We start from the raw sequence: 19,981 nt of genomic DNA on the forward strand, positions 1-19,981 counted from the left end.
TGGGTGATTCACGGGTGCCAATATTTTCGGCTGATATTTTGGCAACTGCCAACTGGTATTGTTATGACGTAGTGTTAACCATATCATACGAATATGATAGGAAGAACATCTCACGAAGTTACATCGGCCACACTCGCAGGTGCAAGCAGTTAGGATTGACTGTTACCGGGAGTTCCGGAAAAAAACCATAGGATACAGATTCCGTCTGTTTTGAATACCATACCCCCCCCCCCAAAAAAAAGCCGTTGCACCCAACAATATGTAGCTTGTTTTATTCGATTGTATTTTGTGGTGTGGTACTAACGTTTTTGTTGCAGGCACGCTGCCGTCCGCACAGCATCTTCGATTGGACTAACGCTCCATGAGATATGACACGTGTTGCCTCTTTACGAACGAACTTGCTACTGACATGTAAGAAGTTATAGCAGTAAACGTATCTAAACAAACAGAAAAAGCGAAACTTCCGGTTCCACTCTTCCAGTTCCGGCGAGTCCCGACGTAACCCGGTGAACACGTGTGTTACTGTGGGCCTTCCCTGTTCGCTCTTCTCGAGGTGCCTATGCGGCTGTGACTGGGGTCGCCACTGCTCCGCCGCAGGCGGTTCAGGTCAGACGAAAACACAGTCGGTAACTGGCTACGGTCGTGTTCGGACCTCCCTATCGGTAGTGCGTGCACGGAGCGCACAGCGCGTTTCAACGTTACATGGTGGCAGCGGTGGGATGAGATATGGAGACTGTGGTGTCCGTCTCCGTGAGTGATTTCCCGACTTACGACAGATCAGGCCGGCCGGAGGACTTTCTCCAACAGTGCTCTAGACTGGCAGAATTGGGAGGCCTGCCGGACTCCAAGCTTGAAACTATCATCGCGGCCAGGTGTCATGGACGGGCCCTGTCGGTCGTCAACAGCACACTGGAGACACTGGAGGTCAGCTGTCGCTAGCACCAGTGACGGAACAACTCAAGGCACACTTCGGTGGTGCGAACGGCTCTGTAGGGCATGCGTCACAGGACCTGGCGACACTGAATAAAGGAAGTCTTCCCGCCCAAAGCTACCGTCTTCAGGTTCGTCAGCTGGTCCATCAGGCGTGTCCCGAGATATTCGGAGAGGACGGCCAAGCGAAGAAAATATGTGTGCCGTCTTATAACGCGGCCCTATATCGACACTTTCTGGTGACCTGGTCGGACCATCGGACTGTCCCATGCCGAGAGATGTCTGTTGTTTCGCCAGAAAGCGTCTACGTTTGAGCAGTGCCTCTCACAGAGCTGACACGAGAGGAGGGCCTGGAAGTAGCAGAGGTGGCCAGCGCGGTGTCCGGCCGCCTCGTCCGCTGGGATGAACTTGACCGGGACGGCCGCTACTCTGCACCCCGCCCGCCGATGATCCCCGGCCGCGGCCGGCCGCGGTGGCTGGTCGGATTCGGCATCGCCGGGTTCACCTGTGCGAGATCGGCACGGGTGGGAGGAGCCGGAAGACGAGGATGACAGAGGACGACAATCTGGCACCCCTGCGCGGAGGAGGGTGGAATCTGAAAACGGGCCAGAGGACGTATTAGTCAAGTGATTACTTAGAAGTTCTCTTCTCTAGTCCATCAAACAGGCGATTGTCACGTGACAATTTCAAGATCCTTGATCAAATCGCCCCAGGCGCCCTGTTTTCAGATTCCACCCGGAGGAGCCGGTGGAACTTCTCGGTGGCTAGCGGGTCACCCAGCGATGCCCGGACCTGGCAGCTAGCCGGTCCGGTTGCGGGACCGCCGGGTCAGTGGGCGCGGGACGCTGTTCCCCTTCACCGCGGGGCAGCCGGGGCTGGACCGACACTGGACGCGTCTGGACCCGGTCGTCAGGGGAGGGACGCGGCAGCTCTCCGCGCCGCGGACGGGGCGGGACCCAGCGGCCGCGCACCGGCCGCCGCACGTCGCCCCAGTCGGGAGCGGGGAGCATTCATTCTGGCCAGGGTTCATAATGTCCAGGGTACGCTATGCCCAGTGTCAAAATGGCCAGTGCCTTGAATGGGCCAGAGCTCATAATGTCCAGGGATTGCATGGTCCAAATGTGGCCAACTGGCTGCAGATAGGGTATATTCAAAGAGGCCAGGGTTCATAATGTCCAGGGCACGATGTGTCCAGTGTTCAAAATGGCCAGGGTTCATAATGTCCAGGGCACGATGTGTCCAGTATTCGAAATGGCCAGGGTTCATAATGTCCAGGGCACGATGTGTCCAGTGTTCAAAATGGCCAGTGCCTTGAATGGGCCAGAGTTCATAATGTCCAGGGATTACATAGTCACTGAAAGTGACGTCATTATGTAAAAAACACGGAATCAGCTCAATGCAAAGCAGTGCAGTGCCGAAGGCAATGCCTTAGGAGAGATTACAGGCAATAGTAAATCAAATATTTTTAGGTTAAGTGGTTATGTATCTGGCTTCAGGCCGAAGGCCTGAAGCCTGATATGTAGAGTTCAGTGTGGTATATGCTGCTTTGCGCGCAACAAGTGCTGCACTTTTAGCTGCCAAACTATTGCTTCCAAATAAAGTCGCTAGAAACAGGGAGATCCCAAAAAGTAAACAAAAGTAAAAGTCTAATAGGTATCTTGAAAACCAGTGAATATTTTTCGGTGAAATTTGGTAGATATTCGTTTTCGCTCTTTCTGAACCGAGCAACATCACTTCCATGCCAATTCATAAACTTTTTTGAAGGTGGGAGGGTTCCCACCTTCAGCGCCCGGCTGGGGGTCCTGGATTTCCACGCCCTGCTGGGGGGGGGGGTGTTTGAACACCCCCCCCCTTGTAACTCGGCTCCTGGGCCACGTAGCGATACGCGGAAGGCGGCGTTCGAAAGAGCGTCAAAAATAATGAGGAAATCACTTCGGTCAATTTTTGGTCAGGTCAAAGGTCAGGTCACCAGAGGTCATTGAAGGCAAAATTTCGCCGATTTCCAGGTCGAATGTCGAAAATTTCCAAGAAGCCAACGCATAACTCGAGAACCAATAGAGCTACAGCACCGCTGAAAAGCGCATTCGATAGCCCTATTAAAGCCCTTTCTGAGTAATTCTCTCAGATTTGACCTAACGTCAACGGTTTTGCCTGCAGGGGGAAAAACTGCAAAAATAGCCGATTTTTTCGGAAACAGTTTTCTGCAATAACTTTTGACCCAAGCCTTGTACGAGCTTACTTTTACCGGCATTGTGTTCCTCTCGTCAAGACGCATCGAATGAACTATAAGTTGACCTTGAAAGGTCAACTTGAAAATTTGACCTCAGGTCAAGGTCATGACCTGACCGGAAAGGGTCATGTTGCATATCAGTCGATCCGTATCGTCGAGCTGAACACATTTAAGGCGTTTTCATCGCTCTAGCATGCCTCAATCAAAAGTTATTTGCGAAAAACTGTTAGACACCATTCGTGACCTAAGATGACCTCAGGGCATAAACAAGGGTCACGGACACCATTTTCATGTTCAGTGTGTCTAAACCACTCGTAATTCGGTGTTTGGGAGTGTTTATAATGTCTTTTGTCCAAAAGAGGCGCATTTCAATTTTCTCCCATTGACCTGACCCATTGACCTGAATGGGGAGGTCGCAAAATTGACCTGACCTTAGGTCATCGATATCAAAATTCCGAGATATACATTTTGTACATGCTATTGCTCTTAGCAATCGCTGAAAGTTTCAAAGCGATCGGTCACTCGGTGTAGCTCTGACAGACATTGAAACTTTTTATGAGGTGAGGTCACTTCAAGTGACCTGGTGACCTGACCTTGAATGACCTTGGTCTGAAATTTTCACAACATGTGTAGAATTGATGTATGATAAGGTGTACCACAAGGGGGGTGTTCAAACACCCCCCCCCCCCAGCAGGGCGCGGGTTAAGGTGATCTTCAAGTACCTATGGGTTTGTCTCTTCCTTATTGTCGTTTGATAAATTCCATTTATCCTACACGTATCAAATTCCCAAGAAGCCATCGCAGTACTAATCAGTGGCGAATCCCGGGGGAAGGTCACATGGGATATGACTTAGGGCCTGGGGTCACCACATGCCTGCCAGGAGCACCACAGGCCTGACAGCCGACAGGGACACCAAAGGCCCGCCATGGGTACCACAGGCCTAGCAGGGGCACCACGGGCCTGACAGTCGCACCACAGGCCTGTCAGGAGCACCATCGGCCTAGCAAAAGCACTACAGGTCTTCCAGGGGCACCACAGACCTGCCAGGGGCACTATCGGCTTCGCAGGGGAACCACCGGCCTCGCAAGGGCACCATGGGCCTGTCAAGGGCACCACAAGCCTGTTGTTGGCACTTTAGGATTGTCAGGGGCACCACAAACCTGTCAAGGGCACCTGCGTTCTAGCAGGGGCACCACAGGCTCGCCAAGGACACCACAGACCTGCCAAGGCCCCTGGCCCAGGGACACCACAGGCCTAGCAAGGACACCACAGGCCTGTCAGGGGCACTACGGGCCTGTCAGGGCCCATGGGCGCCTAAGTCATGTGACGGCCCACCGTAGGCTTGTCAGGGGGCAGGGTAGGAAGGTACCACAGTCTTTCCAGGGGCACCAGCGGCCTAGCAGGGGCACCAGTCATCACATGACTAATCAAAAAAAAAAAAATAGATAAAAAACTGAAAATAAGGCACCACGGCCGAAATCCGTTGAGGTTTTAATTTTGGGTATAGGTAGGGGCACCTCTTCGATTTATGAGTCATGACCCTCCCCTTGGAATTTTCCCGAATCCGCCCCTGGTAGTAATACATCAAATTTAAGGGGGGCACCTTGCTATTGGTGTCCCCTTGCAGAATTCAAGGGGGCACGGTGCCCCGGTGCCCCCCCCCCGTTCCGCCGCCTATGAGACGCTAGACTGTGTATCAGCTTTACCGACACGCTAAAGTTAATGTAAAGCACGCACCTCATTTCAATCATCCGTACGCACTACGCCCTCCCCCGACTCTCCGCCCGACCGGAACAGTCGAGGCGCGCCCCTCCAGGCGGTTGGGTCATGTAGCCGCCAGGGGCGCTCGCATCGAGAAGCGCCCAGGGCCTTCTGGCTCAGCTGCCGGAGCTCAAGGCCGCGCCGCGGCGTAGAGTGTTTGGCAGGGGAAGGGGTATGGCGTAGTAGGCGTCGGGTGTTGCGCGTGTTTTAGTGTCTGGGTGTCTCCAGTCTGGTGATCGTACTGTGTGAGGTTGTGCCAGGCCGCCGGTATGACCATCCCGGGCGTGTATCGGCATGAGAGCAGCGAGAACTTGGACGCCTTCTTCTCGGCTGTCGGTAGGTCTGCCTAAAGACATAGCATGTGGGTCTACCTAATCACTGTATGACATCTAAACCCTGTGTGTGGGCCTGCCTATGCACTATGGGACTGCTTACCTACACTGCGGGTCTGTTTCTACACTGTGGACCTGCCTATGCACTCGGTCTCCCTACAGACTGTGGCGTCTGTGGCACATTATATAGGGCCTTGGACTGTGGGTCTGCAAATGCACTGTGGGTTTGCTCTCGACGATCAGCTGTGCCGGCAACCAGGGATGCGGAGTCGATGGATTTTCGGCGACTCCGACTCCGACTCCGACTTCGGCTTTCAAAAACCAGCTCCGACTCCGACTCCGACTCCGGGCAGAATTGTCGACTCCGACCGACTCCAACTCCCGACTCCGACTCCGCAGACCTAGCAGGGCTGCGGAGTCGACAGATTTTCGGTGACTCCGACTCCGACGCCGGCTCGGGTTTCTAAAATCGACTCCGACTCCGACTCCGACTCCGGGGGCATTCCACGATAGATCGTACCACTTTTTTCGAATTTGACACCCTCATCTCTCGGATTTTAACGATAATTGGTCTCAGGGGTAATCAGGGGCTCTGAATCCTCCTGTAACAATTTCAAGCTTATCAGATGAGTGGTTTTTGAGTTATAGTGTATAACATGTTTTGGATCTTGCGTTGCAGCCCCAAGTTTGGCGGGCTGTAACTCTAAGAAGGATAATCCAAATGCCAAATGCTATACGGCATTAAACTTGCATTGAAACAAAGAATAATATGCATTTTCAAAATTTTGAAATATGTACTATTTTTGATATATAACACCTCGAGTTTCCTTAAATTTGCATTTTTATGCCTTTGGGACCATTTTTTTTTTGAATTTTTATTTACTTAAAAACATTTTTGGATCATTTTTAAGTAGTAGGTATGCAAAAAATTAGGAAGGTGTTCTATCTATAAATGTACTTATTTTGCGTCACCGTAATGGTCTCGAATTGTGATTTCGGAAAAGAGCCTACAAATGGTGTGGTAAAGCTGCCTAGTGACATCACTGGTTACTGAAAGTTCAGTTGAAGTCATTTTCGCCTCACTTTTGCATTGTTGATCTTTCGTGACGTCATTCGTACGTCACTAGGGTCATAAGAGTTTTTCGTCAATAACTCTCGATCAAATTGAGCTAGAGAGACGGGAAAGCTACCAATGGACTCGGAAAGACATTGCGAATCGAATGATGTGCAATATGATCTCATTCACTCAGCTTCGTGGCCTGACCCGACTGTTAACCATCTCTGTAGCGGCGCTGGTTGGCTTTACCGCGGACTCGAGCGGTCACGTGAAGCCCGGGGGCTGGCTGCCGGCTGGGCCGCCCGGTCGCGAGTTACCTAAGTGTGGAACTACCCAGCGCCGAGCCGGCCGGATGACGTCACATCACGGCCAGTGCCGGCGCGGCGGCAGACTGGCCGAGATTGGCATGGTCTTAACTTGGCGAAGAGGCATCGGACGCCAAACTTCTGCTGCAGCTATAATTCACATTTCATGTGTTTCTTCCATGTGTATGAGCTATTAAGTCCTTCGAATACCTAATGTGTAGGTGAGCGTACCTGCATTTAGCAGTGTGTGCTATGCTATGTGGATTGAAAACTGGGGGCACATCCGACACACTGCGCAATGGATTCCGATATTGCTTGGCTGATTCTGGCTTTGTGTCTTCGCACGAACCATTGAAAGGGAGTACGTCATTTTTAAAGGTTGTCAGGTGCACTCAAACGTTTTAATAAGCAACTGCTGATTGAATTTCTGGCGAGGGGTGGTGGAACGTTCTGTTCACAAATGAGTATCTACCTACCTAGTGCCTACCTGCATTGGCAAATAACTTGGTCGCGGTCAATTAGGCATGATTCACGAAGTCCCTTATCTTTTATTAGACTTATTTTGCGTCTTTTCGTGTTGTATCGGGTAGCAAATGAGAAAATCTGCCTGTTCTCAACAACCCTCAATTCAAGAAACCGTCCTTTTCCTTATCACATCATTCCATAACATAATTTTCAAACATGGGTATCCTCCCCACAAAAAAAAAAACTGAAGCAGTTTCCTTCGGCTCCATGCGCCGCTCGCCCAGGGAGACGGAAGTGTTATATTCTCGGCGGTCCAGTCTGCATTCTGCAGCACACTTAAACTTGGCGGACCCCCAGCGCACGACTGAACGATTCGTATTGCTGTGAGTGACTGTGACGACAGCAAATGAATTCACTGGTGGTTTCGGAATAATTAACAGGCGGCGCAGCCCAGTGCCTCTTACAATGAATTACAGTGGCGAATGCACTAGTGCAGAGAAGAAATGGATTGAGCAGATGCCGAACCTCGCTGTATTATCAACTAAACATTTGATACGTTTTACATTTTAATCAGGCAATCATGGAAACAAACGACTTGCGAATTTCGACCCTTCCGCCTTACATAACTCGGCAGAATGCCCCTGAGTCGGCTAAACTACACTGCAGCTCTTCAAACCCTAAGTATTTTACAATTTACCACTCAGCTATGCAACAGGCTTATAATTCACTGCTCAAGTCTCAACTCCTTTTCCCCTATCATCTTTTTGGCACCGTCAATCGCCATCTGCGCTGCCCACTGTCCAGCAAATAATCCGGCCGTCTCCAGTTCTCTGGCAGGGGCTTCCAAACTCAAGCGAACTCGCCGAAGTTTCGCCATTCAATGCGCAGGATCTGTACAATTGAGTTTGAGAGCCTCTGGGTTGGCTCGGCGCGCCTGCGCCGCGCCGTTGGTCCGGCCAAGTACGCGAGTGACGTCATGCTATAAGCGTCATCCCCCGACCAAAGTCACCAATCAGAGCCCTAGAATCAACTTGTAGTTCCACACTTAGGTAACTCGCCGCCCGGTCGGGGCGCGGAGCCAAATACACGGCAGTGTGCTGACCCGAGGTCAGCGACTTAAGCTGACTTCACCAGAACAAACAGTATACCATTCGACGCGCCGGAGCTAGGCAAACACAAAGATGCTAAAATCGCGGCTCTGCGACCATTTGTTGCGAAGTTATCTATCAAAAACCGGACCCGTAATTTGGGTCACTTGAAATGACCTCAGGGGTCACCAATGAACCCGAGACCTTAAAATGTGGTATTATTCGATGCATCTTGTAACGGCGCACATGCTCGTTTTTTTCCGCAAGGTTCTAGCTCCATTAGAGGCGAAACGGCGAGCTGGGGTCGTACCGATCCCCCCGGAAACTCATTTTGTATACATTTAAATGAGGAACTTATAGAAAGAACACCTTTCTAATTTTTTTGCATGTCGATTTTAAAGGACCTGAGGTTTATTTTGAAAAAATAAAAATGGCAAAAATTTTGGTCCCAAGGCCCATTATAGACAATTTAAAAAAATACCACGACTTTTTTCAATATGTTAAGCTTTTCTTTCCAATTTTAAAAATACTGTATTAATCTTTGATTCATCGTTAGTTCAAAGCTGTTTACCGTTTGTTGCTTGCTTAGCTCGTTTTTGAGTTATAGCTCATCAAACTCACCCTTACAATCTGAAGTTTAGAAAATATTATGCAATGTAACTAAAAAAGTTTTGATCTGAGAAGTCTGATATTTTGACAGGTGTTTTTGGAGCCTATGATTACCCCTTGTACCAATTTTCATTCAAATCTGAGAGATGAGGGTGACTGGCCTGGTACGATCTATCGTGGAATGCCCCTCCGGTCACAACTGTCGACTCCGACCGACTCCGACTCCGACTCCGACTCCGACTCCGACTCCGACTCCGGTCACAACTGTCGACTCCGACCGACTCCGACTCCGACTCCGGTCACAACTGTCGACTCCGACCGACTCCGACTCCGACTCCGCAGCCCTGCCGGCAACAACCGGCTGCATCTGGTACTATGTGAGGCGAGCTGTAAGCGCGGGCCCCCTAAATAACCGCGCCCCGCTGGGGCTCGGGTGGCCGGCGGGGGGGGGGGGGTGGAGTGGGGGCGAGGGACCGCTAATTCTAATTAACTATAGTCTCCTGAGCCACGTAGCGGCACGGCCACGCCGTCGCCGTAGGCGGCGTTCGAGAGAGCGTTGAAATTAGGACATTGTTCCGGTTACTTTTTTTAGGTGAGGTCAAAGATCAGCTCACCAGAGGTCATCAGAGGTCGCCAATTTTCGACAATTTTCGATAAACCGGCGCATCACTCGGAAATGAATAGAGCTACAGCGCCGCGGAAAAGCGCATTCGATAGCTCTTTTAATCCGCTCTTTTAACTGTGGTTTTTCGCAAATGTCTAAAAAACGCGGCGCCGTTTTTGGCACACCTTATCATACATCAATTTTACATATGTTGTAAAAAATTTCAGACTAAGGTCGTTCAAGGTCAGGTCACCAGGCCACTTGAAGTGACCTGACCTCATAAAAAGTGTCAATGTCTGCCATAGCTACACCGAGTGTCCGATCGCTTTGAAACTTTCAGCGATTGCTAAGTGCAATAGTAGGTATGTACAATATATATATATATATATATATATATATATATATATATATATATATATATATATATATATATATATATATATATATATATATATATATATATATATATATATATATATATATATATATATATATATATATATATATATATATATATATATCAGAATTTTGATATCAATGACCTAAGGTCAGGTATATTTGCGATCTTATAAGTCAATGGGAGAAAATTGAAAGGCGCCGCTTTTGGACGAAAGCCATTATTAACACTCCCAAACACTGGATTAAAAGTAACTAAGACACACTGAACATGAAAATGGTATCCGTGACCCCTGCTTATGCCCCTGAGGTCATCTCAGGTCACAAATGGTACCTAACAGTTTTTCCCGAATAACTTTTGATAAAGGTACGCTAGAGCGATGAAAACGCCTTGGATGTGTTCAACTCGACGATACGGATCGACTGATATGCAACATGACACTTTCCGGTCAGGTCATGACCTTGACCTGAGGTCAAATTTTCAAGTTGACCTTGTCAAGGTCAAATTATAGTTCATTCGATACGTCTTGACGAGAGAAACACGATGTTGGTAAGAGTAACCTCGTGCAAGGCTTGGATCAAAAGTTATTGCAGAAAAACTGTCTCTGAAATAATCGGCTATTTTGGCAGTTTTTGCCACATGAAGGCAAAACCGCTGACTCTAGGTCAAATCTGAGAGAATTGCTCAGAAAGTGCGTTGATAGGGCTATCAAATGCGCTTTTCCGCGGCGCTGTAGCTCGATTGGTTCCCGAGTTATGCGTTGGCGTCGGAAATTGTCGACATTTGACTTGAAAATCGGCGAAATTTTGCCTTTAATGACCTCTGGTGGCCCGACCTTTGACCTGACCCAAAAAGTGAATGAAGTAATTTCGTTATTTTTGGCGCTCTTTCGAACGCTGCCTTCCGCGTATCGCTACGTGGCCCAGGAGCCGAGTTAGACGGAGGGGGTGGGGTGGGGTGGGGGGTTATAACCCCCCCAGCAGGGCGTGGAAATCCAGTACCCCTAGCGGGGCGCGGGCTAACGTTCTTCTCATAGTGCATCCTCATATTTGACCTAAGGCCAACGGTTTAACCTGCAGAGTGCAGATGGCAATAAATCTAAAATAGCCGTTTCACGAAAAATGTTTTTTTTTCTGCAATAATTTTTGAATCAAGAGAGTCACCTCATTAATACCAGCCGTAGTGTAATGTTCCTCTCGTCGAGACGCGCACTCTGTAGTCCTGTTAACGCACTTTCTGAGTAATTCTCAGATTTGACCCAACACGGTCAGCGGTTTAGCCTGCAGGGGGCAAAAACTGCCAAAACAATTATTTTTAAGCGAACGTTTTTCTGCAATAACTTATGACTGAAACCTTGCGTGTGAGCTTACTTTGACCGGCATCACGCTTCTCTCGTCGAGACGCGTTAAATGAACAATATTTTGACCTTCAAAGGTCAATTCGAAAATTTGACGTAAGGTCAAGGTCATGACCTGACCGGAAAAGGTGGTGTCAACATTGATCTGTATCCTTGAGCTGAACTCAGACGAACGCTCGGGGCAGTTTAGGCATCCGCCCCCTGATAGCTCGAGAACGAAGCAAGATATCGACAAGCATTAGACGGCATGGGGTACATACGGATAAGGTCTACAATTTTTACTGAGGTCATTTTCAGGTCAGGTCAGAGATAACGTCACAGGGGTCAAAATAGTCCAAATAGCGGCGCTAGAAATTCGAGTTTTTCTCGAACCAGTATAGCGCCTTTTGGGGCGACTAACAGAGCGAGCGAGGGGGTGAGTCTTGCACGTGCGAAATTTCGAGGGGGTTCCTTTATTTATTTATTTATTTATTTATTTATTTACGATCTTAAGCCTCCACATGGTGGGTTTTAAAGCTTGCGTCAATGTACATTGAAGCATCATGTATGGTATTGGTACCTACATACAAATTATGGTCACATGGTTTCTACATACCTACATATTATTGTCACCGCTCAAGAATCACAGCCTATCTATAAAACACTGTACCTCGCGACGCGTTCTACAGATTAATACACAAAGTTGATACAGAGTTAAAATGCAGTCATCACAGTGCAGAAGCTCACTTTGATCGCAGTCTCGCACGACACGTGGCGACAGTTACTGGCTCCCTGACAGCATCAGAGGCATCGTTCCAGCTCATAGCGGCCCGGAAACAAAAGTGCCGCCGGGCCCGCTCAGAGCGCACCTGGGGCAGCTCCAGGTGACCCGCCTCCGTAGCCCGGGTACAGCGGCTTGACACCTCACTGCGCCGTGTTAGCAGCTGTTTCAGTCTGACAGGAGCCAGATGCGAGTGTGTCAGCTTGTGGACGGTAATGATATCTCTCTCGCGTATGAGGGAGTCCACGCTCTGACAGTCCAGTTGGGCTAGAAGTGGCGTAACGTGCGTCCGACGTGAACATCCTCCAACTAACTTGTGCACGGCACCCTACTGACCGGTTTCTAGCGATGTGCCAAATTTGAGCACAATCGGCCCAGCCGTTCTCGAGATCTGGGAGCGGCACCCTGCACGTGCGCACGTGCAAAATGGGTCCCAACTGACTTGTGCACGGCACCCTACTAACCGGTCCCTAACCGTGTACCAAATTTGAGCGCAATCGGTCGAGCCGTTCTCGAGATCTGGAAACGACCCCTGCACGTGCGCACGTGCAGCAGCACCCCAACTCTGGCACATGGATATGCAGTGCCTAGTGGGTGCCTACTAACATGCCAACTTTCAGCGATATCGGCCAAGTAGTTACCGAGATATTGCAACAATTACAAAACTGACACCTCTTCGTTTTGCACGTGGCACGTGCATAAGGGGTCACCCACATGCATCGGGAATAGTCCAATACTTGGTAGAAGGAATGAAGCTACCCTACAAAAATTACCGCGTGTAAATCGGTCAAGTGGTTGCTGAGATATAAGCCTCGCAAAGCGTCCGCACGGCCGGCCGGCCGGCCGGCCGCTCATACTCAGAAATTTCCGTTAATCTAAGGAAAGACTACGCTCGCTTCGCTCGCTCCGTAATAACTTTAGAAGTAACTAAGCTAGGAACAAAGTAGCACCATCGTGATTCTCTCGTCGATCCGCATCGAAACATATAGTATTTATATGTTGACCTCGAAAGGTCAAGGTCAAAGGTTGACTTCAGAGCACGTGACCTCCAGGTCATCATGCATATCATTCGATGCGCCTTGACGAGCTGAACACAATGAGAACTTCAGCGCGGCATTATCTCGTTCCTGTAAGGAGCTATTAGCAAAAAACCTTTAGCCTATTAGCCTAACCCCTGATGACGCCACATGACCTTACAGTTGCTCAAGAGCAAAACAGGCCTCGGGGTAGTCATTAGTCAAGGTTGATCGTGTATGAAGTCATTCAAGGTATATTAGGCCATTTCGACGCGTTTTAGTGAAAAAATCAGACAGTAGGGTTTTCCCCTATTGACTTAGGTATGGGTATAATAGGAGGTCAAGAACTTCACCTGACCTTAGGTCATCGATATCGAAATTACGAGGTATACAACTTGTAGCTACTAATGACCTCATTACATCCTGCAACGTGTTTCAAAGGACTTTGACATCTACTGCGGGCAAAGTTGCAAAAAGTGATTTCAGGTCGGGTCATTCGAAGTGACCTGGTGACTTGACCTTGAAAGGTAGGAGGTTCAAACTTGCACATAATATGTAAAGTTGACGGGGGAGTAGTCATGCAAAATTTCGCGGCGCTACGTGCCGCGGTGTTTCCGCTTTTCATGAAAAACTTCAGTGTGTGTGTGTGTGGGGGGGGGGGAGTGGATATCCGCCCTCCGCGGTCGGTGCGCTGGCTATAAATATTGTCTTGTCATGCTGCCATTACCTGGTTGCAATCATTGACCTATAGGCTATAATGGAACTCCCGGAGAGATTCTGAATCTGAGTTTGTATTTGTTGAAGTGCTGTCGACGCCAACTTCACTGACAAGATAAAAATCATATTCAACATCGAAAAATGTGGAGGGGGTTGACACCCCCGGTTTTCAAGAGTGGGGGTCGTGACCCCCCTCCCCCTCCCGACCCCCCCCCCCACCGTCGGTGACTATACCATACCACATGGTGACACGTTTCTAATATAAAAAAGTGTGGGTACACATATGCGCTGACTTACACCGAATCGCCGTTCTGGCCTGCATTGCAGTCTTGAGAAACAAGGCCATTTGGTTCAGGATCATGGTGGTGGTGGGGGTGGGGGTCCGTTTACCCCCCCCCCCTCCACCCTATAACTGCGAGGGCTAAACGGTCTTTCAAATGCGTTTTGTGCGACGTTGTAGGTGATCGATTAGTTTAGCAGCTGTAAGCCAGTTCGCCAATGAACGTCAGATACAGCGTAATTCTACGTTTGATGACCACTGAAGACCGAAACTTTTAATTTTGCCTCGCATAAAAATGATCGAGTAATGCTTCATGATACATATGTGAAGCCCTTTCGAGCGCAGCTTATCGCTGGTCGCCATGTGAAATAGGAGCCGAGATAGAGGGGAGGTGTAACAACGCCCATCCCGCCTCGATGAATTGCGACCGGACCCCCGCGACCGGACCCCTCGCCGGCACGAGTGGGGCTACCTTCGTATTACGCTTTATGGAGCATGACAGATCGGCGCAGGTGATACGTTTCTCAAACATGTGAAAACATTGTTCTGTTGCAGGCGTGCCATGGGTTCCTCGGAAAATCATGTGCAACTCGCATCCTTGCGTGGAAGTGACCGATGAAGGCGATGATTCGTTCCGCATCAAGACGGTCACTATGCTTAAGACGCTCGACATGAAGTTCAAACTTGGTGAAAAGTTTGAAGATTCTCTGATGTCTGGAGATAAGACTGAGGTGAGTAGCATTACATAGTAGCGATGTTGTTGAGAAGGCGCTCAGACTGGACTCGGTTGCTTCTGTCTGTCAGGGCTTAAAATCTAAGCCCACTGTGCATTGCGCACTGACCAGGTGCAGCATTAACCCGGCAGGCGGTGGGCCTACCAGCCACCTTCCGCGCGATGGGGGGGGGGCAATTTTTTGCCCCCCGTATCTCCGAAACTACTGGACGGATCCGGAAAATTCAAACGGCGTTCGATAGCCCTGTCAAATTTGTTGTGGGAAACCAAATTTCATTGACCTCGGGGTCACCGATGACGTCACAGGTAAGGTCAAAGATAAAATGTTTCACCGTTCACAGGGCTTCTAGGGAAAGCGCTATAACACCGAGTAAAACGCATTTTGTCGAAAATCAGCGATAAGGCGTCAGTTGTCTAGTACATATATTGCTATTAGAAGTCACTGGTCATACCAGGTCAGGTCACAGGTCAGGTCACCAAAGGTCACCAAGGGGCCCACCACATGAGCCCAACTTTACTAAGGTTATGCGATGCATGTTTTATGGCCAGTTTTTCATTTCCAACTCAATGGTGTTGGTTATAAGACCATCAGGTACGGTTAAGGTCACTTTCTGGTGGAGGTCAGGTCAAGGTCAGGTCAAAAAAGGTCAAATTTCAAAGTTGATATTTTTGCATAAAATGGGTATCAATTCGATGCAGCTCGTCACGGGGAGTCTAATGGTGGTCTTTGTTTTGCGCCACGAGGTCTAGCATTGATAAAAATTGAGTTTGAAAATTTGACGTCATCAATTTTGAACAGTTTTTTCGCTACAACTTGGCCAAAAAAGAGGTATCGATCTCAAATTTGGTATGTAGATAGAAGGCGGTAGGGGCTATCACATAGATTCCGGTTTTTTTCGAAATTCAAAAAACTTCTTGGATTTTAGGCAATTATATTCAAAAAATATATTTTTTGATTTTTGGGGGTCAAAATAAAAAAAATCGAAAAAGCGAAATAGCAGTTTTGTAGCACATTAAATTCCACACCTTTTATGTCTCAAACATTTTTCTCTATCTCTAAAGCTGTAGGCCTGACAGCTCTTCCCGCGAAACCTTTTTTGGGTCGAAAATGGCAAAAATGACGTCACTCTGACGTCATTAGCGGCCAACCTATCATAGCCTTTGGAAAAATTTTTGGTCACCATGTGCGCTAGCTGCTCCCGGGAGGGTACTGAAAGTTTGGTGACGATCGGCGCAGCGGTTCTCGAGATATATCGAAAAAACTAAAGGAGGGGGGGGGGGCAAAAAATGCCCCCCCCCCACCGCCTGGAAGGTTAAGCAGCATTGCGAGGAGCGACGAAAACGGTTTCATACAAACTTGACATATCGGTGCCTCCTCTGGGATCTCCTGACGTGAACCGATCTAACCTGGAACCTGGATCTAACCTGGCTTTTGAGGTGAAACCAAAAATCCAGTTAGCGACCATTGTTGACAGCTTCATGTTTAAAACTACGACTGTCATATTTCATGTTTAAAGTGACCATCCCACCTTAACCCGCGCCCTGCTGGGGGGGGGGGTGTTTGAACACCCCCCCTTGTGGTTTTCGCGAATATCTCAAAAACGGCGGCGCGGAGCGCCGCCGTTTTTGGTACACCTTATCATACATCAATTCTACACATGTTGTGAAAATTTCAGACCAAGGCCATTCAAGGTCAGGTCACCAGGTCACTTGAAGTGACCTCACCTCATAAAAAGTTTCAATGTCTGTCATAGCTACACCGAGTGACTGATCGCTTTGAAACTTTCAGCGATTGCTAAGAGCAATAGCATGTACAAAATGTTTATCTCAGAATTTTGATATCGATGACCTAAGGTCAGGTCAATTTTGCGACCTCCCCATTATAAGTCAATGGGAGAAAATTGAAATGCGCCTCTTTTGGACGAAAGACATTATAAACACTCCCAAGCACCGAATTACAAGTGGTTTAGACACACTGAACATGAAAATGGTGTCCGTGACCCTTGTTTATGCCCTGAGGTCATCTTAGGTCACGAATGGTATCTAACAGTTTTTCGCAAATAACTTTTGATAGAGGCATGCTAGAGCGATGAAAACGCCTTAGATGTGTTCAGCTCGACGATACGGATCGACTGATATGCAACATGACCCTTTCCGGTCAGGTCATGACCTTGACCTGAGGTCAAATTTTCAAGTTGACCTTTCAAGGTCAAGTTATAGTTCATTCGATGCGTCTTGACGAGAGGAACACGATGCCGGTAAAAGTAAGCTCGTACAAGGCTTGAGTCAAAAGTTATTGCAGAAAAACTGTTTCCGAAAATCGGCTATTTTTGCAGTTTTTGCCCCCTGCAGGCAAAACCGTTGACGTTAGGTCAAATCCGAAAGAATTACTCAGAAAGGGCGTTAATAGGGCTATCGAATGCGCTTTTCCGCGGCGCTGTAGCTCTATTGGTTCCCGAGTTATGCGTTGGCTTCTTGGAAATTGTCGACATTCGACCTGGAAATCGGGGAAATTTTGCCTTCAATGACCTCTGGTGACCTGACCTTTGACCTGACCAAAAAGTTGACCGAAGTGATTTCGTCATTATTTTTTACGCTCTTTCGAACGCCGCCTTCCGCGTATCGCTACGTGGCCCAGGAGCCGAGTTACAAGGGGCGGTGTTCAAACACCCCCCCCCCCCAGCAGGGCGTGGAAATCCAGGACCCCCAGCCGGGCGCGGGTTAACATTAGTTTAGTTGAGATGGCCAAATTGGTGGCCATGGCCTGAAAATACCGGTTTGGGCACTCACAAGTCACAACATCAAAAAATGCTTCAACACGGAGATATGGAATTCAAACTTGCAGTTTTCGGATTCTAAGGGGCTAATGCATTGGAATGCCCCTGAGAATTTGTGACGTCAGCGGAGATCTATGATTTTTAAATCTTTTACTAAAACGTTTGGTTGCACGCGGTGGTATATGCTGCTTTGCGCGCAACAAATGCCGCACTTTCAAATATAGTCGCTAGGAACAGCGGAGATCCCAAAAAGTAAACAAAAGTAAAAGTCTAATATCTTGAAAACCGGCGAATATTTTTCGATTAAATTTGTCAGATATTCGTTTTCGCTCTTTCTGAACCGAGGAACATCACTTTCATGCCAATTCATTAACTTTTTTGAAGGTTGGAGGGTCCCTTTAAAACTACACCTTTTCACAGCAAATTTCCAAACAAATATGCATACAATACCTCTGTGAATTCGTTATGTGTCAGTGTCGTACAAAGTATGCCGCTAGTTGCACTGTCTGACCTGCGGCGACTGGTTTGCACGCCGTACCGCAGAACGTGATCCGCAGAGAGGGCGACTCGCTGATTCAGGAGCAAGATAGCGTCAAGGGCAAGATTGTCATCACGCGGGCCTTCACCGAGGCCGGCATGGACATGGTGAGGGCGACGACTGAACGTGCCGGCTCGTCCGGCCGCCCACGGCCGCCCACAGCCGAGTCCGCAATGCTCCGATGTACCAGAGCATCTTGGTGATGCTGGAATTCATATGGTGCTGTTGTGCTATTGATCGTATTGATTATTAAGTTCTTAAAACACTTTGCAGATCTTGTTTCGGAGGTTTGAATGTTTATTCCGTGTTAAGAAATGTGTTATATCCCATTCGTGTTCTATGTCGTTATTTGTTTTATTTGGAAAGAAGGCAAAAATTATGTTCTTTTTCTCTAGCAAAATATTATATCATTTTGTTAAAATTAAGGACTTAATCTGATCAAATACATTGAAGTATATTATCGCTAACTAAATATGCCACGGTAAATGTCAAAGTTAGCAGCAAAATAAAAGACGAGTGAAGTACCCTTCAGTTGTCCCGCCTGCCTTTTTGTGCGTAGATCAGTGTACCGCTGTTTCTGTAAGCTTACCGTTGCTGTTCTCAGACGCTGGAGCACAAGGACTCTGGTGTGAAGGCGACCCGACACTTCCGGCGCCAGACCACCGCTTGATTGGGTGGATGGGGCGCGATTTGACGGCCCGGCCCGGCCCTGCAGCGGGCGGCACCGGACCGTCACACTCGCCCTGACACGGACCATGCGCCGCGAGAGAGCTGCACGGCCCAACAGCTGCTACCTAACACAGACCCCGCACATTGGCGCACTATTTTTAAAGGGTGTAAGGGACGATTTGTTGTATTCGTTTTTCGTTGATTTGTAAACTTTAATGGGAGTCCTCGTCCCTGCACAAAGGCTACTGAGGGTATACCGTTGCAATGCGAGTCTATGTGATGTAACAGTCAAACTGTCCTGGCGAAAGGACCTCCACATAGTCTTTCTCAGTCTCCGAATGTTCATAGTCCGGTGTAGTGGGGTTTGGTCTTTGCTACGGAGCAAGCTGTTATTCACTGAGCTCTCATAAAAAACATATATTAGTGGCATAGCCTACCCGGCCAAGCTCCGTACTAACTAGATCGGGCTCCTGTCATCTGAAGCCTTTGTGTTTTCAATGAAAAGGGAGGCCGAATATGAAAATGCTTGTAAGATGCTATGAAGCGACGCTTCGTGAACATGTCATGCTCTGTCCTATAATATAATGGTATGTATAGGCTGGTATACGTTTGCACGTAGGTTTCATACTTTGTTAAATATAATGGGTCAAGTTACGCACAATATATCTATATGTACGTGGCTTATAATTTTGTATATTTCCAGCTTGAGGGTGAGCGCCAAAGGTGTTGGGAGAGGGAAAACCATTCAATCGACGAACACCTTTTCGGCGCGGCTCATGTGGATATGCAGTGTATGTGTGCTACTCGCTAATATCTTGCAACCCAACGCAGTTAGCGAAGCCGTAATAGGTATTTGCGCAGCGTTGTGCCGCTGCAGAGGGCGTTGTTTGATAGGAGTATGGTTTGACCGAAATTCGCCACGGCCCACCTCTGCATCTCAGTGCGGCTTTACCAATTGTTTTGGTCGGCTGGACCGATTTTTCTTTTTTTGCTTCGCTGTAGGGGACCATTTGGATGGTGGCTATCGGCCATCGAATTTAGCGAATTCAAATTACCTATTTTCAATATATTCAATGTAAATATGTACGCATAAGTTTGTACATGTGTACAAATAGAAATAAGTTTTATATACTCGACTCGTATTACGTGAGGCAATATTTTTATGTGAGCTGAACGTTTATGGTGAGGCTGCGAAGCAGTCCATTCTAGTTAACCCGCGCCCGGCTGGGGGTCCTGGATTGCCACGCCCTGCTGGGGGGGGGGGTGTTTGAACACCCCCCTTCTACCTCGGCTCCTGGGCCACGTAGCGATACGCGGAAGGCGGTGTTCGAAAGAGCGTCAAAAATAGTGAGGAA

At 48.4% G+C, this 19,981-nt stretch overlaps 1 protein-coding gene across 1 annotated transcript; it reads left to right on the top strand.

The window, feature by feature from the left end:
• The first annotated feature begins 4,950 nt into the window (after positions 1 to 4,950).
• Positions 4,951 to 19,313, top strand: LOC122387265 (fatty acid-binding protein-like). The gene is made up of 4 exons (XM_043377330.1): positions 4,951 to 5,258; positions 14,465 to 14,640; positions 17,963 to 18,064; positions 18,562 to 19,313. The coding sequence occupies exons 1-4, from the start codon at positions 5,192 to 5,194 to the stop codon at positions 18,625 to 18,627; spliced, it is 411 nt and encodes a 136-aa protein (XP_043233265.1). The 5' UTR covers positions 4,951 to 5,191; the 3' UTR covers positions 18,628 to 19,313.
• Positions 19,314 to 19,981: the final 668 nt, after the last annotated feature.

The sequence above is a fragment of the Amphibalanus amphitrite genome, unplaced genomic scaffold, assembly GCF_019059575.1.
Source record: "Amphibalanus amphitrite isolate SeventyFive unplaced genomic scaffold, NRLGWU_Aamphi_draft 000279F_arrow, whole genome shotgun sequence".
Taxonomy (NCBI): Eukaryota; Metazoa; Arthropoda; class Thecostraca; order Balanomorpha; family Balanidae; genus Amphibalanus; species Amphibalanus amphitrite.